Source organism: Penicillium longicatenatum (genome assembly GCF_028827895.1).
Source record: "Penicillium longicatenatum strain IBT 33135 chromosome Unknown contig_6_segment0_segment0, whole genome shotgun sequence".
Taxonomy (NCBI): Eukaryota; Fungi; Ascomycota; class Eurotiomycetes; order Eurotiales; family Aspergillaceae; genus Penicillium; species Penicillium longicatenatum.
In genome coordinates this window covers 392,610-410,548 of record NW_026643123.1, presented here as the reverse complement: position 1 = coordinate 410,548, position 17,939 = coordinate 392,610, and the positions used below count along the sequence as shown (strand labels likewise).

The window sequence follows — 17,939 nt, the reverse complement described above, 5'->3', positions numbered from 1 at the left end:
ATGCAGGTACAGGCACTTCGAGTGTAAAATTCCAATTCCTTTAGCTCCCCTTTTTACAAATCATCGATGATTTGAGAAAGTCTATTGACCACTTGCAAACCTGACGGGTCTAGGGAAGTAGAGATGCAGAGGAGTCGTGCATGTGCATATCAAAATTACCATAGGAATCCGCCCTAAGACTAGTCAGGGGCACCGCTTCGCCCAGCCAATCCACGACCCCGGGGAAGTGAAAGGCAGTTTTTAGGCCCAAACTATCATAATTTGGGTAGATGGGCCCAGTGCGTGGAGGTAACGAAAAGAAGGGTGATGCGGGAGCAAGCTGACTGTGGGGACCCAACCACCACGCACTAGGACCTCGTACCCAAGCGAGTTTGTCTTCCCCACTGTTGCCCTTCTTTCCTTCGGTCCACCACTACGAGAGGAGAAGGTTCTCCGCGGGACCCAAAATGCCTGGGCAAAGCTTACGGGCTGGGTCCCAACAACGGCTGTCAATCTTGGCTCCAAAACAACGCGAGCCAGAAACGCGCTAAATGAAGGTTGCTCCTTTGGGGCCTTTTCCGTTAGACCAACTGCTCTCCTCCTTGTCTGTGCTCATGATCTCATCGGTTCCACCAAGGCTGGGATGAGATCCGGATTCTGGATTCATAATCATTCATCGATGATGCAACACTGGGTCGCGTCGGAAGAGAAATCAAAACAAGCAATTACTCTTTCTGCAGGGCCGAAGAGTTCTTCACCGAAGCGGAGCTCCAATGGATCCAGGTGATCCTCGGCTGTTCTCCTTGCGATTTACGCGGATCCACGGCATGGGCGTCTGCCAGCGTGGCACAGCATGTCGATATCATATAGAATTATGCGCGACGGCATCAACCGTGCTGCACGACGCAGGAGACTCTCGGAGAAATAACCTGCAGATTACAGCAGCTAGTAATTTTTATCCATGAGTTGGCTTGCAGGTGGCTGAGAAGAGGCCCCTGCAAGCCATCTGATAGACGAATGGTCGAGATTAATTTCATTGTTCAAGTTGGCCGCCATGCAAGGGGAATCAGATATACTGCATGTACTGTGTGCACTCCATGCATTATATGCCATGAACAGCGGTTGTAGTGTTCGGCAGAAGTCCCCACCGGTTGTACCGAAGGGATCGAGTTTGCGATCATCTGTATCCCCTATCCATCTGGAGATCGGTCAATCCAGTTCGCATTGGCAAGGTTCCCGTGCCCAGACTCTCGGAAGCAAGCTAGTGGATTAAAATTGACCTTCCTTTTTTTCATATGCCGGTTATGAAGTCTCCATTTAATGGAAATGAAGAATATCAAATTAACTTTTAAACAGTAAACAAGCCCCGCGCCGGTATGGGTATCCTCCCCATCCTTAATCATGATAAAACACACCTTGGACGCGCCTGGGACGCTGCAGTGGCGTTCAGCCCCAGGTTCCACATGCCGCACGAGGAAACTTACCAGGTAATTACGGTATTATTGGACTTCCTGCAAGGGACCCGGCCATTGGGTCCGCGGGTTATTAAATAATTCTCCAGCTATGTACAAGAGAAGATTGTGATGTAAAGTACCGTATCTCCATGTCTCAACTCCATCCATGGATGCACTTCGGGTAGCCCCTATGTACCTCATGGGCATGGCAGCTGTAAATAAACAAAGTCCGTCCAAAACTTCATGTGCACATCGTAATAGATCGACTTGTAGAACAGGTGGACACTCATATCGGGGACTATCCGGATCCAGATCCCTATTTTGTTCAAATAAAATTTGACTTTTGGATTTTTTTTTCTGTGATGTTTCTAGCGTCATACAGTCAATACAGCCTTGGTACCCGTACTTGGACGCTTTTTCTCCCCATTCTCAATCTCCAATCATTGCATTCCTTGACGAGGTCGTCCTGTCATATTTGACTTTTCTTTTTTCCTGATTACTTGTTATTCCACACGCTCTTTAAATCTATCGATTGCACTTTCAATTGCGACGCCCCCGATCATTTCCTGCACGTCGACTCCTATCCCGCCCACTCGTTTCCTCGTGTGATCAATCAAGCCTGTTCGCCGGTCACTTCGCCCCCTCAGCTATATTTGATTGGTGCTCGAACCCCCTTGTCCTGCTTGCCAATCGGTCCAGACAACGCGAACAAGAATAAATCAACCGCGGGGGCTATTCCTTACTCGATTTTCCATTCAGGAGTCGCTATCTACTCCCTCAACCAACTTGACCTGGCGCTTAATGGTCATGCCGCTCTTTTGTATACGTGGATAAGCATTGCCTGGTAGGTATCTGGGGAAGAAGTCTTCAAATATCCCAGAGACTAACTTGTTCTACCAGTCGCTAGTCGCTCGTTGCCGTTCGTCGTTAAATCCGCATTACGAACTATAACCGCTCTTTCCCCTTTAAATAACCCCACAAATCGTCCCGATGATGAACCGGTTTCGCAAGAATAAAAAGGCCAAGGAGGTCAAGGACACATTGAATGAGCTGGAAAATGGCCCATCCACATCTGCATTCAGCTTGAAGCTGTCAAAAAAGAAGGACTCGGTGGAGGAGCCACCGAATTTGAATCTCTTAGCGGATGCCCTCCCACCATCAGATGATTTCCGCACCAGTTTGCTCATGCCAAAGCTTTCCGCTCGATTCAGCATGTTGAGAGAACAGGACGACCCGGCCTCCAAGATCGGCAAAGCTAGTGACGACAGCGTCCTCTTCCCCAAGCGAGCTTCGCGATTGAACCTCTTCGGACACAGCCCAGCAATGCTGACAGATATCGACGAAGTTTCCTCAAATGACGGTAGCCGACCTTCTATGGTCTTGGGTCGTACCGACTCCTATGCATCTGGCGGGGATGGAGGATATGGTACCGACGATGACCGATCAAATAATGGGAGCATCATGAGCCGAGCTCGCCGAGCTGAAGGGAATAATTTGTTTGGTGGCCGTCAAAAAGTATTCCGCATCCCAGTTCGGTCTCCAGGAGGGTCATCGCCTGCCACTGAGAGCCCGCTAGGAATGGGCAAAGCAGTATATGACCATGACTTGAATATGTCTGCTTTCCAACGGATGAGACTGCAAGAGAAGCAAGACAGAGAGGCGGCGGCGGCAGCAGCAGCAGAAGCAGAGGGAGAAGAAACCCTAGATACCGCCTTACCGGACTCTGAGGATACTCCTTCTATTTCATCGGCAAATCGAACCACCCTATCATCAACTGCATCTGGCCCCACAGCGAATGCACGCTTCTCAACTGCAGCGACTTCAATTGATGAGTCTCAATCCGTCGTATCTCATCTGCAGCCTACAGGTCCGTTGCACACCGCTCCAGCTCCAGAATTTCAAATGGACGCCCGCCCACATTCTGGCATGTCAACCCCAAGAACTGGCTCGGTTCGATCTCGTCGTCTCTATGGTCAGGGTTTGACGCAGAACGTACAAAATCAACAAAACTCGACCTTGCATCGCCTGGAAAGCCTCAGTCGTCAACGATCTGGTACCCCAGATCTTCTGCCTTTGAACCGCAATTACTCCAGGAGTGCCACCAACCTTCGTGACCGACTGCAGAAACTTGCCATTACTGAACCATCTGCCCCTCGGCCCAGCAGTCCTCCTTCGTCGGCAACCTCGCCAAAGCAGCAACCATATATCGAAATTGCTCCTATGGAGCGCGTTTCCCCAACGGCAGCCTCTTTCGGTGCACCTCCACTGAGCCCACCTTCAAGCGAAACCGACGATAGTCACTCCTTGCTGGCTGCAGCGCTCAATCCAGAAGACCACGGAAAAGCAACAGCCATGGGTCTGTTTAACAGACCAGCTACTGGTTTCGATGAGCAACAGTTCGTTCGCCGTCAGCTCCAGCTGCATCAAGGCCGAGACACCCCTCCTCCTCGACGACCTTCTTCGCCCCCTCGTGCTATGCCAACCGATCAGCCCGGCCGGCTTCGCGGACTTTCCAAGTCCAGCTACCGCTCCAGAGCCGAGTCAGCCTCCTCGCACTACAGCAGTGATGCGCATCATGGTATGGAGAGTGTGGAAGCGTCTCCCCGCATCCCTGGGAACAAAACTTTCTATGCTACCTCGACCACGAGTGATTCAGGAGATGAAGGAGAGGATCGTCGCTCGTACGAATTGTCTTCGGTGGCATCTGCAGCCACGGATTACGGTAACCCCCTCTACCACCCCAGCATCACGTCTAAGCCGCCTACTCCTACTGGGGATCATCTTGAAACTTTGCCCGAAGTGCGGTACTCGGATCTTGGTGATCTGAAACCGATTGACGAGGATGAAATTCCCGAAGAGACTCCCTCTGACATCGCTGGCTCTGTGACTCCCGAACGCCCAGACTCTCCAACAATCCAACCGTCTGGATTTGGCATGGATGGAATTCGGTCACACTTGCGGTCTGCAAGTGACAAATCTTCAATCTTCCGTTCCCCGTCCCCAACACTGCCCATGGATGAGCCCGACTCGAAGAAGCTTGAGCCTCAAGTGTCTGTCCTTGAGGTTCAGCCCAGCCCTACCTCAGAGAACCAGCCCCACGTCGATACCATTGCGGAGCTGACTGAGCCGGAAACTTCAAGCACCCGGGATTCATCCAGACAATCCGCAGAGATCACAACCAGTCGTGGTAGTGAAGATTCCTCCGATGGTGCTATTCCTGACAGTATGCCGTCGTGGAAGGAAGAGCTTGCATACCACCACCGCCGAGATGGAAGCACGGAGACCCAACGGGAGCGTGAAGAGTTCGCTATGGAAATTGCTGAGCGACGCCGAAAGATCCAAGAGAAGCTCCGGAGTGTCGCAGAGAGTGAAAGTCGCTCTAGTAGCCCCACTCCTGGTCGACAGACCCCCGACTCTCAGATCAAGGCTGGCAATGCTTTCTCCCTTTTGAAGCACAAGTCAAGCAAGCAGGGAGTCTCAAAGAACGACCTATACGGCTACAGTTCTTCCACCCCTTCTCTTGCTGCGGAGGATTCGCCGCGCGAGGAACGGCCATCTCTCTTCAGCCGTCATTCCAATGCTAGCGCTCCCCAGATCTCAGAGCGATCCCTCCGATCTCGGATGCCGACTCTCAGTCGCAGTGCATCTCGAGAATCAAGTCGCAGCCGCGGCACGTCCCCACAGCCTGGTTTCCGGGCTCCTAGAGATCGCTCGAGCTCTGATGCTTCCGGCAGATCCAAGAGTCGCACCAGATACCGAGATCGAGACGATCTCGAAACTGTGGAGGAGGGTGCAGTCATCGCCCATGATAACTTTGTTGTTCCTGAAAATTTCGAGCCACCTGTACCTGCTTCGGTTGCTGGCTCGGCACGTCCATCCATGGAGGCTCCTGAGTCTGCTCCTTTCGACCGGTCTGCCTCCGCCGCGTCGGGTAGATATCGTAGTGCTAGCCGGTCAGGAACCCCGAGTTTCCAATACGAGCGACCGTTCCAGTTCACCCAGGCGTCTCACCCACCTTCTATAATTGGCGCTCCGCCTCGACCATCCCCTGCTACCCCTGCTTATTCGGCCAACGCCACCCCTCCGCTGAATGAGATTCCATCCGATCAATCAACAGCCAGTCTTGCTGCATCCAGCTCGCAAAGCCTGCCACAGCGTGGTCCGGGCAATAACACGCTTCAGAAGCGACCAGTGAACAAGAAGACCATCTCAGAGCCGACTTTCGTCTCCTGTACTTCAAATGTTCCCACTGTTGGTCTTCCAGGAGGTCCGGCTCCGAGTGCGACTCCCCCAGTACCACCAATGAACCCTCGACGCCGCCGAGGCACCCAGACCATTCTGTCCGCGTTCAAGGCTGATTCGCGTGTCTCATCCCCTGCTCCTAGCATTAATGATGAGCACAGTGTCTTCCCGGATGATGAGAAGCGCCCTCGATCCCGCAGCCGTCTTCGCAAGAAGTCGATTGAGGGTGGTGAGCGAGCCCGTCAAGAGGCAATGAGCCCTGTCCCGGATATCCCACATTACCCACCCCCTGCAGTTCCGGTCGATGGTGGCATGTTCTAATCTCCGATCGTCATTCTTTATCTTCATTTTTCTTTGTGTCTTTATTGTCCCAAAGCACATATCCCTTGCCCTCATTATGCCAGAGACCCTAGGGGTCTAATTTCTTTGACTTCACATTTTACGACCTTTATACCAATTGGTGCATTCATGAGCGTCTGTCTTCTACCTGCACCCTATTTTTGCTTTTTGTTTCCAATATCCAGCACAGGTGCAACCAGGTGTATTTGCAGCTTACATGTTACATATTTGAGTTCCTGTGGATAATGAATTATTCAGAAGATCACAACACATGCTTCTTCCCGCGTATGATCAAAGGAAAAATCCTGCTTCAACAGCGCTTACACTGCTAGCAAAGTGTTTGGCCGGTGATCCACTTAATCAACCTTGGGCACTTGCATGGCTGATCAGTATATATGAAATGATAAATTTCTTCCATAAGCTAACGACATTAAACAGTTCATCGCCGAGAAGTTCAAGAACGGTGCACCATTTGCGGATCAACGCATCACGTGAGGGCTTCACCATTTGCGGATCAACGCATCACGTGAGGGCTTTAGCCCTTGAAAGTTAAGAGTCCTTTCGTAGACAACCGCGAGATCTACAGCTGATGGGGTTTTCTATGAGCCTGGATCATTTCAAGGTCGAGAATCAAATAAAATGAAATTACCTAAGGCCAAAGGAGATGCGCTCAAGAAAACCATTGAATGTATGAGGTGTTGGATTGGAATCTAGAAGTGAATGCGTGCGTGGCCTTTAAAAAGAATGCGTTGTTACTACTCCTGATCTGGTTAGACCGAAAACACCCATATCAAAACATCCGGAAAAATTAATTGCCGGCTCACTCCTCTTCCTTCCACGCCACCCCACTAAACACGACGCACGTGACCACATCGACCCTCATCCTTTTTGCTTCTTTTAATTCTTCGAGATGACGCCTGCTCCTTCTCGGTTTGCACGTGAGCAAGGCACATCCTACTTTTATTCACCTGAGCGCCTTGACTGGCTGAGGCTCATGACCCGCGCTTGCCTTGCAACGTGGAATGTTTGGCATCTGCCGAATCAATTTGACCGGACTTACCAACAAATCATATACCTAGAAGAGAAGTATGGATTTCAAACAACAAGATGGTGTTTCAATAGATGGCGTGGCTTTCAGCCAGTTGACAGTGCGCTGGGCCGGCTTGGAAAAGATGAGGACATTCCTGAAGAGCTTAAGAACGTGATACCTCCCTTTGGTTTGTCTACTCCTATAGTTAGAGGATGTATGAACCAATGCTGACTTGGCTGCAGATGAGGATGCGCACTGGATCTTCTGCAGTGATGGCAATGAACATGGAATGAAAATAGTTCCTGGTGAGGGTCGTGACCAAGCTATCAGAGATGAGGCAGTAAAGTTGTTGGAAAAGTTGGCGCTTGTTTGTTCAGACACTACTACCCAGCCTGGAACTTCTTTCACCCTCCTTCCGCTTCCTCAATCTCAGCACCTTGACCTCCCACCTGGAAATACTGAGACTTTGACGCGACTTGAAAACTCTGCACCTCTTTCATTTCCTGACCTTCAATACCTCAACATCCCCCCTGCAGATACTGAGCCTTCGATCCCACCACCTGCTTACAGTGAAGCGGACAGCCTTCTTATTGGCACTGGTCCTGTCGAACAAACAAGTGCTGACCCTTCATCACTTGAGTGTCCTCCTTATTCTCCTTCTTACTCTCCACCTCTCTCCATCAGCGCGTTTCCCATCTACGCGCCCCCGGACATAACCATCTATCCACCCTCAACGCCTTCTCCCTCTGCAGCAGCGCCTCCCATCAATCCCCTTTCTCTTTCTCCCATGTCTTCTCTTTCTTTGCCTCCAATCCCCCCTTCCTCTTCTGAAATGCCCCCTGTTCCCTCGAAGAAAACAAAGGGCAAGAAGGGGAAGAAGGGGAAGAAGAAGGAGAAGGCAGAGAGAAAGGCGAAGATGGCCGCTGCTGCCATCAACCCGGCCGGGCCCTCCAGCGACGAGGGCTTCGGCCAACCCCAAACTCCCTCCTCGACGTCGACGGTGATTTATACACCGGTCACCGGCGAGTTCTTATCGTCTCCCTCGGCCCCGCAAACCCCCCGCGCTTTCGAGGTATGCAATGACCCTCATGCTTACCTTACTTATCACTTATACTAACTCAAACTCCTAGACCACCTTGGCAGCTGCTACTGCTGAGGTCCAGGTCACTGGTATGGTGGTACAGGCCGAGTCAGAGACCCTGACTTCTCTGCCGGGCCCGCAACCTCTCACCTTCGAGGTATGTTCAGTTCATTTTGCCGTCAAAACTAGCCTACTTACTAATATTACTTTTATAGGCCACCAAGACAGCTCCTGCTGTCGAGGTCGCGGTCACTGGTGACGTTGCGGTCGACGTCGAGGTGGAGATGCCGCTGTCTCCTTTGGCAGGATCACCTCTCACCTGCAAGGTAGGTTACTCTTTTCTTGCTTCCCTGATTGATCTCATTTACTAACATAATTTTCAGACCACCACAGCAGCTTCTACTGCTGAGGTTGCGGTCACTGGTGATGTGATCACCGAGATGGAGATTGCGGCATCTCCCTCCACCCCCACTCCCACCACGAAGGTATGTAACGCTGTTATCACTCTCATTGTGTGCTCACTTATATTAATAATTTTGTTTACAGCCCGCCGAAGCAGCTACATATGCCGACTTCGACCTCGCGATGTGTCCAGCGTACCCACCATACTGGCACATCGCCTGCCACGGAAAATCATATTTCTGTTGGCAGCATGAGGACGGTCATATGGAGCCTGTCGACGTGGCTACCCTCGAGCGAGATGACGCTTCCCCGTGTTGTCTCTTCTACCCGCCTTGCACTCAACACCAACCGGCCAAATCCTGTTGGTGCCCTGAGTGCGTGGGCAGCCTCCGGTTTTGTTGTTGCTACCACTATCCGAAATACTGCAACTACCCCTACCCACCAGTGCCTGCTCCTATGAAGCCTTGGTGGGTAGAGCAGTGGATGTACGAACAGCAGAATCTGGCGGCTGAGAACCAGAATCCTGTGGCTAAAGCGCAGGTTCTGAAGCCTGAGAAGATGTCAACCGTGGCGTCCATCCCCGAGGGCCAGAAGGTGGAGGTGGTTGAGCCCGCCTCGGTGCCGGAGACCGTGGTAGCTGCCAAGAAGCCCATCCCGAAGCCCGAGAGCGTGGCAGAGTCCGCCGCGAGGCTGACAACGCCGATGAAAAGCACTCGGAAGAAGAAGAAGAAGAAGAGCAAGAAGAAGTCGGGCAAGAAGTCTTCACCTCCCCCGCCCCTTCCCCCTACTCCTACTCCGCCCGGGCCCGTCACACCCGTTCTGAAGAAGACTTCGGCCTTTGAAGTGCCCATGCCCACAGAGGCGGCCGCCCCCTCGCTCTTTGAGTGCGAGGAGATGCGTCGTCCGACAAGTGGTGCCTCTGGGTGCTTCTCTGAGCCACCCGGCTTCCTTGCCCTTCCTTCTCTCTCCCCGTTTGCTTCGACCCGGCGGGCTGCGAGCCATATCCGCCGTGTGTCCTGGCCGCTGACCCGGCTCAACATTGATGAACGCTTTGCGTGAGATGTTGAGTCGGGAAAGTGGTTGAGGGCGCAGGAGGGATGATGGAGTTTGAATGGGGTGTCCTGTACTAGGGGATGGCATGTAAGATAGCTGTGTGGGCAACGGATTTGATCCCCGTTGGCCGGTTTGTTCAGGTGTGAAAAACCTGGAAATCCAAGATATGATAGATTTTGTGAAAAGGGGATGTCATGTACGATAGCTGTGTAAGCAACGGATTTGATCACTGTTGCCGGTTTGTCCAGGTCTAAAAGCCTGGAAATCCAAGATATGATAGATTTTGTGAAAAGGGGATGTCATGTACGATAGCTGTGTAAGCAACGGATTTGATCACTGTTGCCGGTTTGTCCAGGTCTAAAAGCCTGGAAATCCAAGATAGGTCGTTCCGTCAAATCTTCCTGCTTCTTTGAATCTGTAGTTAGATTTGTAGATCGTATCTGCTAAATCGACTCTTGCCACTGACATCCATCTTAACCAAAATCATCTTGTTCTCGCCTATGCCCGTGGAGGATTTATCAATAGAGCACTACTCCATCCGCATCTATTCCCTGAGTCTCGCCTCCCGCTTTTGACGGCCCGAATACCTCCACTCTAACCTATCGGTACGAAGCAACAAATATGCTACCCGAGCAGTGAAACCTTCGTTACAATTGCCATTTGAACGAGTTTCTGGCTATCGACTACATCAAACTCTTACGACTCACCCTGCTCCGGGATTAATATAGAAGCACATTCTCATAGAGATATTCGTATGAAGGATGGAATGCAAGTCATATTATTGGTGATATTTTCAATTCGCAGGTACATTGCCCGCCCAAGGTATCATCAGTCATTTCTATATACAGTCACGCCTTATCTATACAGAAAACATTTACTGCTTATCGGGGAAACCGAAGTCCTTGCCAAAGGGAGGGAAGACGAAACGCTGGAAGGACTTGGTGGCTGCCAGAGAATCAGAGTACTTCTTGATAGTGGCGACATCCTCGGCGTCCAGCTTAATCAGGTCGGCGCGGTTGGCCTCGATGCGGGAAGGAGTGACGGACTTGGCCAGGACCGAAGAGCCACGAGCAACTGAAAGAAACATGTTAGCATCTTGCACCAAACCAAAATGACGAGGAAAGGAACTTACTGTGCCAGCTCAGCAGAACAGTAGCAGGGGTAACGCCACGCTTCTTCGCAACGGCCACGATAGGCTCAGCAGTGAAAAGCGGGCTACCGGTACTACCCAGAGGGCTGTAAGCGGTAATATGAATGCCCTTCTGGTTGCAGAAGTCGACAATCTCCTGCTGGGGCAGAGAAGGGTGGTTCTCGATCTGGTTGGCAGCGGGGATTATGGTGGCCTCGGCCAGGAGCGCCTCGAGGTACGGGACACTGCAGTTGGAGACACCGATTGCCTTGACCTTGCCAGAGCCAACGAGCTTCTCCATGCTCTTCCAGGTAGTCACGTGGGAGTGGCTGTGGTCAATGTCCCGAGAGCCATCCGCGAGCTTGGGGAAGATGGGGTGGTTGCCTTTGCGATTCGTTAGCTGGAGTCGGGAGAAATGCATTTGCGAGATTCTTACCCTTGGGGTTCATTGCCAGAGGCCAATGCATCAGGTACAAGTCCAGGTAGTCCAGACCCAGGTTTTTCAGACTCTCCTCCAGACCCTCCTCGACACGGGCGTGGAAGGAGCACCAGAGCTTGGTAGTGATGAACAACTCCTCACGCTTGACGATGCCGGCATCAATGGCCTCTTTGATACCCTGGCCAACCTCGTGCTCATTACCGTAGCAGAGAGCTGTGTCAATGTGGCGGTAGCCAACCTTGATGGCGTGGCTCACGGCACGAGCAACTTCTCCAGGGGCGGATTGCCAGGTTCCCAGACCCAGGGCAGGGATCTCGGCACCGGTGTTAAGCTTGAAGCGAATATCTGCGACGGCCATTGTGTTGTGTGATTGAAGTATTTTGACTAGAGAGAGAGAAGAGAAAAAAAGAAAGTAAGAATCAAAACCGCAGAAAGAAGTAGTTTTCTCGTGGTAAAGATAGACCGAGTCGCACCCCCCACGCGGGGTTGCCAAACCATTGAAAACTGCCCCGCTATTCCTCCGTCGTCCATTGCCCGTTGCCCTTTGCCCGTAACCCCCGCGTTTTCCCATCAATCAGAATCGACAGGATTCCATCGGTTTCGACCCTCAAAACCATGCAAATTTCTTCCAAGAATGCATAGATGAAAGTATACAACACAACATACCTGATGCGGACAAGATTCGGCGCCGACTGCCTAAAGCGACGCATGCAGCAAGTCCCGGAAACCAGAATCCTGGGCGACGTCCTTCCTGGTCCCGCCTGACATCATATTCCCCACGATCCAGACCACCGCCAATCATGGCTCGCCATCGCGTTACCTAACAGTGGAGCCCTCCAGGTCTCACCTAGGGCTTTGTCGGCACGGATTCTGGAATCCGTGATCCATGCTCCACGAGGCCGATTCACACACCATGTCTGCAAATCATGGGCGATCTCTGGGGAAGGATTTTCTACGAAGAGAAATGTTCTCCGTGATAGGCTCGGAAATCTAGACGCGATTACTGGGTAGCCGTGGCGATGATGCTATATATGGATCTGGACTCCCCCAGATTCATGTTTAGCATCCTCTCCCAAGCAAATAAGAAGACTTGCATTTCTCATTCTCGATTATAAAAGAGCGAGCGTTGCAACAGACTTGTGCATCTTTCTATCATTTTTCACGGAAACAAAAGTCCTCAGCACTAGGACTTTTCTTCACACATACACACAATGGCACCAGTCGCTATTGAGAACAGCCCTCCTCCCGCTGTCGCCAAGCGGAATGGTCAGGCTTTGGAAGAGATGTCTGATGCCATCGATGAGGTCAACGTCATCAAGGTCAACATGAAGAAGGCCCAGGAGGCCGAAGAGAAGGGTCTCTACGAGGAGTCCGAGTTCGACAAGGAAAAGGACAAGACAGGATTCCGCCAGTACGAGGACGCCTGCGACCGCGTCAAGAACTTCTACAAGGAGCAGCACACCAAGCAGACGGTTGCCTACAACCTCAAGGCCCGCCACGAGTTCCACACCCAGACCCGCGCCGAGATGACCATCTGGGAGGCCATGGAGAAGCTCAACACTTTGATCGACGAGTCCGACCCGGACACCAGCCTTTCCCAGATCGAGCATCTCCTCCAGTCCGCAGAGGCCATCCGCCGCGACGGCAAGCCTCGCTGGATGCAGCTGACCGGTCTGATTCACGACTTGGGCAAGCTGCTCTTCTTCTACAATGCCCAGGGCCAATGGGACGTTGTCGGTGATACTTTCCCCGTTGGCTGTGCCTTTGATGAGCGGATCGTCTACGGCCGTGACTCCTTCAAGGATAACGAGGACTTCGGACACCATGTCTACGATACCAAGTTCGGTATCTACAGCCCGGGCTGTGGTCTCGATAAGGTCATGCTCTCCTGGGGTCACGATGAGTATCTCTACCATATCGCCAAGGAGCAGTCTACCCTCCCTGACGAGGCTCTCGCTATGATCCGTTACCACTCGTTCTACCCCTGGCACAATGCCGGCGCTTACCACGAGCTGATGGATGACCATGATAAGGCGATGCTGCGTGCTGTCAAGGCTTTCAACCCTTATGACCTGTACAGCAAGAGTGATGGTATCCCCAGTGCCGAGGAGTTGAAGCCTTACTACATGGAGCTCATCAATGAGTACTTCCCTAACAAGGTTGTTCGCTGGTGAACTCCACTTGGATAAACATTGCTTGGTCATTTCTTTTGTTCATTATGAGATTCCCATTTTTCTTTTATTATGAAGCGTTATCTAAACACATACACTATATGAATGAATATGAAGTCTAGCAAATGCTGGACGTGTTTACATCGGAAACAAACTCTGTACTCATGATTCCGAGTATAACAAGTTAAGGCGTATAGCCAATCAAGCGGCAGATTATGATCAATTTCCTTGAAACATTTAGAGCAATTCAAAGTAGACCGCAAGATCAGTCAGGGCTTGGTATCAGCCAACACGCCATCTTGCATTGTTCGGACCTGAGTCTCCACTCTTACTTGTAAGAGACAAAATATCCAGTTATGAACATGACGTTCTATCTAGTAGATTGGGGATACAACATCTCGCCAAGCCCAACAAGGTGTCTCCATGTCAACCAGCAAAGACGTAAAGGTGGATGTACGCAATGTCATGGAGGGTCTTATTCCTCTCACCGATGCTGCCTTTAGCTGTGATCGTGTATGGATCCGCTCAGGCCATTGTAAGTGCTCTGGGTGATTTTTTTCCAGGTCACACATAAATGATGTGGCCTTCATTCTGTTCCAAGACAGCACTCCGATATGCGAGGTCCTGGTGGACTTGAATTCTGTCTGGTTCTCGCCAATACCGAGTATCTGCTCGCAGCCACCCACGGACCTAGTGTTTTGGCCATGGCGAAAGATTAATGTTTGATGCCCAGCAGCATGACTTTGCTTAGAAAAGAAGACCCAGCTCCATCGATCAATGCTTTGGCTCCCTCCTAGCAGCTTATATCCGTCAGTTTGAAAATTCTTAAAAAGGATAAGAGGGTCGAAAAACCTATTTGTGCATACAGCCTCATTTGAAGTTCTTGTGAGACTTTTCAGGGATGTACAACCATGAGGCAACAAATGAGGTTTCTGCTCGCGGATCAGCGTGTCGATGATCCCTGCATTCCCCATTTGAGAATTCTTGCGTGGACTTGTGTCAGTCCACACCCCACCTACTTCTCATGTTGATATGAGGAGGATGAGGTGGGGTTCAATTTATGGAGTGAGGTGAGGTGAGTTGTGGAAGAAGAATAGAAAAAGAGTAGAGGAAGAAGGTCTTTATAATGCTGAGTAGTGGTTGCCTATGAAAGGTCTTTTGATAGAAGTTGTAGTAGTTTTGTGGATCCTTGAAATGACCTTGATAGTCTTTGTGTTTATAGTGCGCTTTCTTACTAACAATTCCATCTTTATGGTCCACGCCAGCCTTGCTGGATAACACAGTAACACATCTACAGACGAGCACTCTCAACCCGATTCCCACTCTCATCAAAGAAGATCTTCTTTCCAGAAACCATAGCCTCCTGCAATGCAGCTCCAATTCGAACAGCCTGCACAGCACCCTCCAGCTTCAAAGGCAGCTCCCGATTCTCCAAAACAGCAGCCGTAAACTCATTCGCCTCCGTAACAAAAGCAAACTCAAATCGGTCCCAGTATGTCTGCGGTATCTCCCTCCGCACACCCTTGTCATCAGAAAGATGCACAAGATTCATCTGTGGAATGGCATTCACAGCCACCTTCCCCTTCGTGCCGATAATCTCGGTCGTATCCTCCTGACCCGCAGCCATCATCCGACTAGCATAAAAATAAGCAATCTTGCCATCGAAGAACTCCACCAGTCCCACTGCATTGTCGCGGTCATTGTGTTTGCGGAGATCAGGCTCGACGGCCGTGATGCCCACTGCCGAAACGGATTTGACTTTACTATTCGCGCCGAAGAACCAGAGGGCCAGGTCGATGTCGTGAATTGAGCAGTCGACGAAGATTCCGCCGCTGTATTGGGCGTAGGCGACGAAGAAGCCAGATGGGTCGAGCTTGTCGCAGGTTTGGCTGCGGAGGACGGAGGGAGTACCGATTTGGCCGGTTGTCATCTTCTTGTGGGCGTCTCGGTAGGAAAGGTCGAAGCGGCGGGAGAAGCCACACATGACTTTGATATGGGGTTTTTTGGCGGCGGCATCGACAACGGATTGGGACTGGGGTCAATTAGCTTTTTTGAACTATCCCTGGGTAGTCGTTGTGGCACTCACTACTTCGACACTGGTTGATAGTGGTTTCTCACAGAGAACATGCTTCTCCGCATTGATAGCCTTGATTGCTTGCTCGGCATGGACAGCTGTGGCTGAGGCGACTACCACTGCTTGCAAACCCTCCTGCTTGAGCATCTCATCGTAATCTTGGTATAGACGGACGCCGAACGGCTCGAGGTGTGTCTTGGCCCATTCTAGCTCGGCGGGATCGGGCGAACTGGCGGCGACGAGTTCGGCTCGGGGAGTTCGTTCGAGGAAGTTGAGGGCATGACGCTTGCCCATGCGACCGAGACCGGCGCAACCAATTTTGAGTCTTTGGACCATTGTATAAAGAATGTACAGGAATTGCTATGATCAGGAATTGTTGGAGTGAAACTATTTAATGGTGAAGTGCGGAGGCCGAAATCCGAAAAGTGGAGAAAGTGGGACTTGGAACTTGGAAAGTGGGAACCTCCATCAACCCCGGAATTCGCGCTGTTCACGGGATCGGAAACTGAGTTCCTTCATATTGACAACCGATTTACACACGATCAGACAGATTATTGACTTGAATTCAGCATCCGTCTGTCTTCTTTGCGCGACGAGCTTTGCGCTTCTCCATCTCGATGGGATCGACGAATCCGTCACCCCGCAGCCAAGTCAATCCTTTTCGCAGACCGCCACCTTGAACTGCGTCTGGGTTTGCCTCCAGAATAGATCCCATCAGCGCCCAAGACATCACAAAGAGTGCCAGCTCACCGCTACGTCCTCCCTTCCACAGTCTGCGCTTGATCCCGGTCTTCCAGGCCGAGTCCAGAGCGGCACGGAAGAAATACGTGAATAAGCTGCGACTGTTGCCCATGAGCAAAAATGGGAGACCGCCCAATGCACCGCTCAAGAAGAAGCGTTTGGTGGGGAGTGTTGCTCGGGGGAGTGTACTGTTAAACAGACAGACGCTGCCCCAGGCCGAACCAATAGCGGCGGAGAGAACGGCGGTCAGCAGGATGATCTTCTTCGAGATCGCATTAATAGACGTAACGGGTTGTGCGAGGATGCTCTTGAATTTGGGGATGCTCAGTGCCAGAGTGATTGTTGTAAGGAACCGGGCGAGCAGGGGCACCGAGAGCAAGAGGTGATGCAGAAACGCCGTGCTGCAGTTGGGCAGACTCGGGTGGAGCACTGCGCATGATAGGCTCGCGATCGAGGGATGCGCAGGTCCAGTGATTGGGGAGAGGGACTTGACCGCTGCTGGCAAGGTATTAGGGTCGGTCGGGTGGAGGATTGGAGACACAAAGGTCCTTAACATCATGTCAGTGTATACAAGGAAAGCCGGTGTGATCAAACTTACGGCCAACGCAGATCCGCAATAGATGCAAGCGAGTCCACAATCTCCTCCTTCTCCGGCCAAGGGACATTTCCAGGGAGTGACTCCGGTCGGCTGGGGATGTAACTGGGGGATAGTCTCAGAATAACCTTCCCAAACCACTATGAAATATTAGCATCATCAACACGTAAATCAACGATAGGATCACAAACACCGGGAGTTGTCTCGCGATCAAACACAAACGCATGAAAGAGCTGTGCACACGAGACCGGCATTAGCAGCCAGCTGCCGAACCACCACGGGCGACTATCCAGCCAACCCTTTGCATCCATTGCATTGAACAGATACTCCAGACTGCGCGTAGAGGCCCAAATGGCAGCCGTCAACCGGAGCTGGTCCTGTGGGGCAACGCCTAGCGCAAAGCCCGCCAGACTGGCTCCGATGGCGGGGGCATATTTTGATGTCAACGCGCGCGAGACCCGCGGATTTCGCTCGCGGAATGAACGGGCATCATCGGTGCCGAGATTCGCGCGCAGTCTCACGAGGAAACGATACAGGAGACGGTGGAGGAGGAGTAAGAGTGACAGAGAGAACGAGAGGCGGAAATTTGGGGAGCGGAGAAGCGGGGTGCGAGTTTTCTTCCTATATGATAGAGTTAGTTAGATTTACTGCCTGAAATCAAGCTCGGTGGGATATCGTACTGGAGCGCATTGCCTTTGACTCGATTCATGATGATCTCCACCAGCTTCAACGCGACACTCGAGCCAACAAAGACACGCAGCGATGCGCGGACGGCTGCCAGACTATGGCGGTTTCGTGAAACAGCAGCAGGATCATCGCATAGGGATGAAGGTAGTGTGCCTTTCAGGGCTGGGGCGCGTTTGACGGCAATGTCGTAGAGGACTCGATACTCTTTCGCACTGAGGCAGAGTCGGACGGTGTTGCGCACGGCGGGGCGGACATCTTTCACATCTCCAGGATCGGGCACGACGACCCCCGGGGAGGAAACCGGGGCTGACATGATGAAGTTAGTCCCAAGTCCTGACCTTGGAAATCAGGTAAGGTTGAGATGGTGAGATCTGGGGTGGAGAGGTTCTCCGCTTGAACACACGGGCCATGTGGACCGACCTCGGCTTGGTGGATGGACCAATAGTACGCCAGTGTGAATGGCTAGATATGCCGAACGTAGTTGACTACAGCTGGAGTGTATATAGCCTACAGTGTATAGAAC

General features: G+C 51.7%; 7 protein-coding genes across 7 annotated transcripts; 4 read left to right on the top strand and 3 right to left on the bottom strand.

The window, feature by feature from the left end:
- Window positions 1-2,423: 2,423 nt before the first annotated feature.
- Window positions 2,424-5,996, top strand: N7484_008361 (uncharacterized protein; the record flags this gene model as incomplete). The annotated part of the gene is made up of 1 exon (XM_057118748.1): window positions 2,424-5,996. The coding sequence occupies one exon, from the start codon at window positions 2,424-2,426 to the stop codon at window positions 5,994-5,996; it is 3,573 nt and encodes a 1,190-aa protein (XP_056968303.1).
- A 928-nt stretch (window positions 5,997-6,924) lies between these two features.
- N7484_008360 (uncharacterized protein) lies at window positions 6,925-9,586 on the top strand (the record flags this gene model as incomplete). The annotated part of the gene is made up of 6 exons (XM_057118747.1): window positions 6,925-7,231; window positions 7,287-8,116; window positions 8,175-8,282; window positions 8,341-8,451; window positions 8,509-8,610; window positions 8,672-9,586. 6 exons carry the CDS (start codon window positions 6,925-6,927, stop codon window positions 9,584-9,586), a joined length of 2,373 nt encoding a protein of 790 aa, XP_056968302.1.
- Window positions 9,587-10,454: 868 nt separating this feature from the next.
- On the bottom strand, window positions 10,455-11,506 carry N7484_008359 (putative glycerol dehydrogenase; the record flags this gene model as incomplete). Its single annotated transcript, XM_057118746.1, has 3 exons — window positions 10,455-10,654; window positions 10,713-11,093; window positions 11,146-11,506. 3 exons carry the CDS (start codon window positions 11,504-11,506, stop codon window positions 10,455-10,457), a joined length of 942 nt encoding a protein of 313 aa, XP_056968301.1.
- Window positions 11,507-12,359: 853 nt separating this feature from the next.
- Window positions 12,360-13,322, top strand: N7484_008358 (inositol oxygenase; the record flags this gene model as incomplete). Its single annotated transcript, XM_057118745.1, has 1 exon — window positions 12,360-13,322. One exon carries the CDS (start codon window positions 12,360-12,362, stop codon window positions 13,320-13,322), a length of 963 nt encoding a protein of 320 aa, XP_056968300.1.
- A 457-nt stretch (window positions 13,323-13,779) lies between these two features.
- On the top strand, window positions 13,780-14,038 carry N7484_008357 (uncharacterized protein; the record flags this gene model as incomplete). The annotated part of the gene is made up of 2 exons (XM_057118744.1): window positions 13,780-13,854; window positions 13,925-14,038. 2 exons carry the CDS (start codon window positions 13,780-13,782, stop codon window positions 14,036-14,038), a joined length of 189 nt encoding a protein of 62 aa, XP_056968299.1.
- Window positions 14,039-14,610: 572 nt separating this feature from the next.
- On the bottom strand, window positions 14,611-15,729 carry N7484_008356 (putative NAD binding Rossmann fold oxidoreductase; the record flags this gene model as incomplete). Its single annotated transcript, XM_057118743.1, has 2 exons — window positions 14,611-15,351; window positions 15,406-15,729. The coding sequence occupies 2 exons, from the start codon at window positions 15,727-15,729 to the stop codon at window positions 14,611-14,613; spliced, it is 1,065 nt and encodes a 354-aa protein (XP_056968298.1).
- Window positions 15,730-15,958: 229 nt separating this feature from the next.
- N7484_008355 (uncharacterized protein) lies at window positions 15,959-17,729 on the bottom strand (the record flags this gene model as incomplete). Its single annotated transcript, XM_057118742.1, has 4 exons — window positions 15,959-16,682; window positions 16,733-16,869; window positions 16,921-17,350; window positions 17,410-17,729. 4 exons carry the CDS (start codon window positions 17,727-17,729, stop codon window positions 15,959-15,961), a joined length of 1,611 nt encoding a protein of 536 aa, XP_056968297.1.
- Window positions 17,730-17,939: the final 210 nt, after the last annotated feature.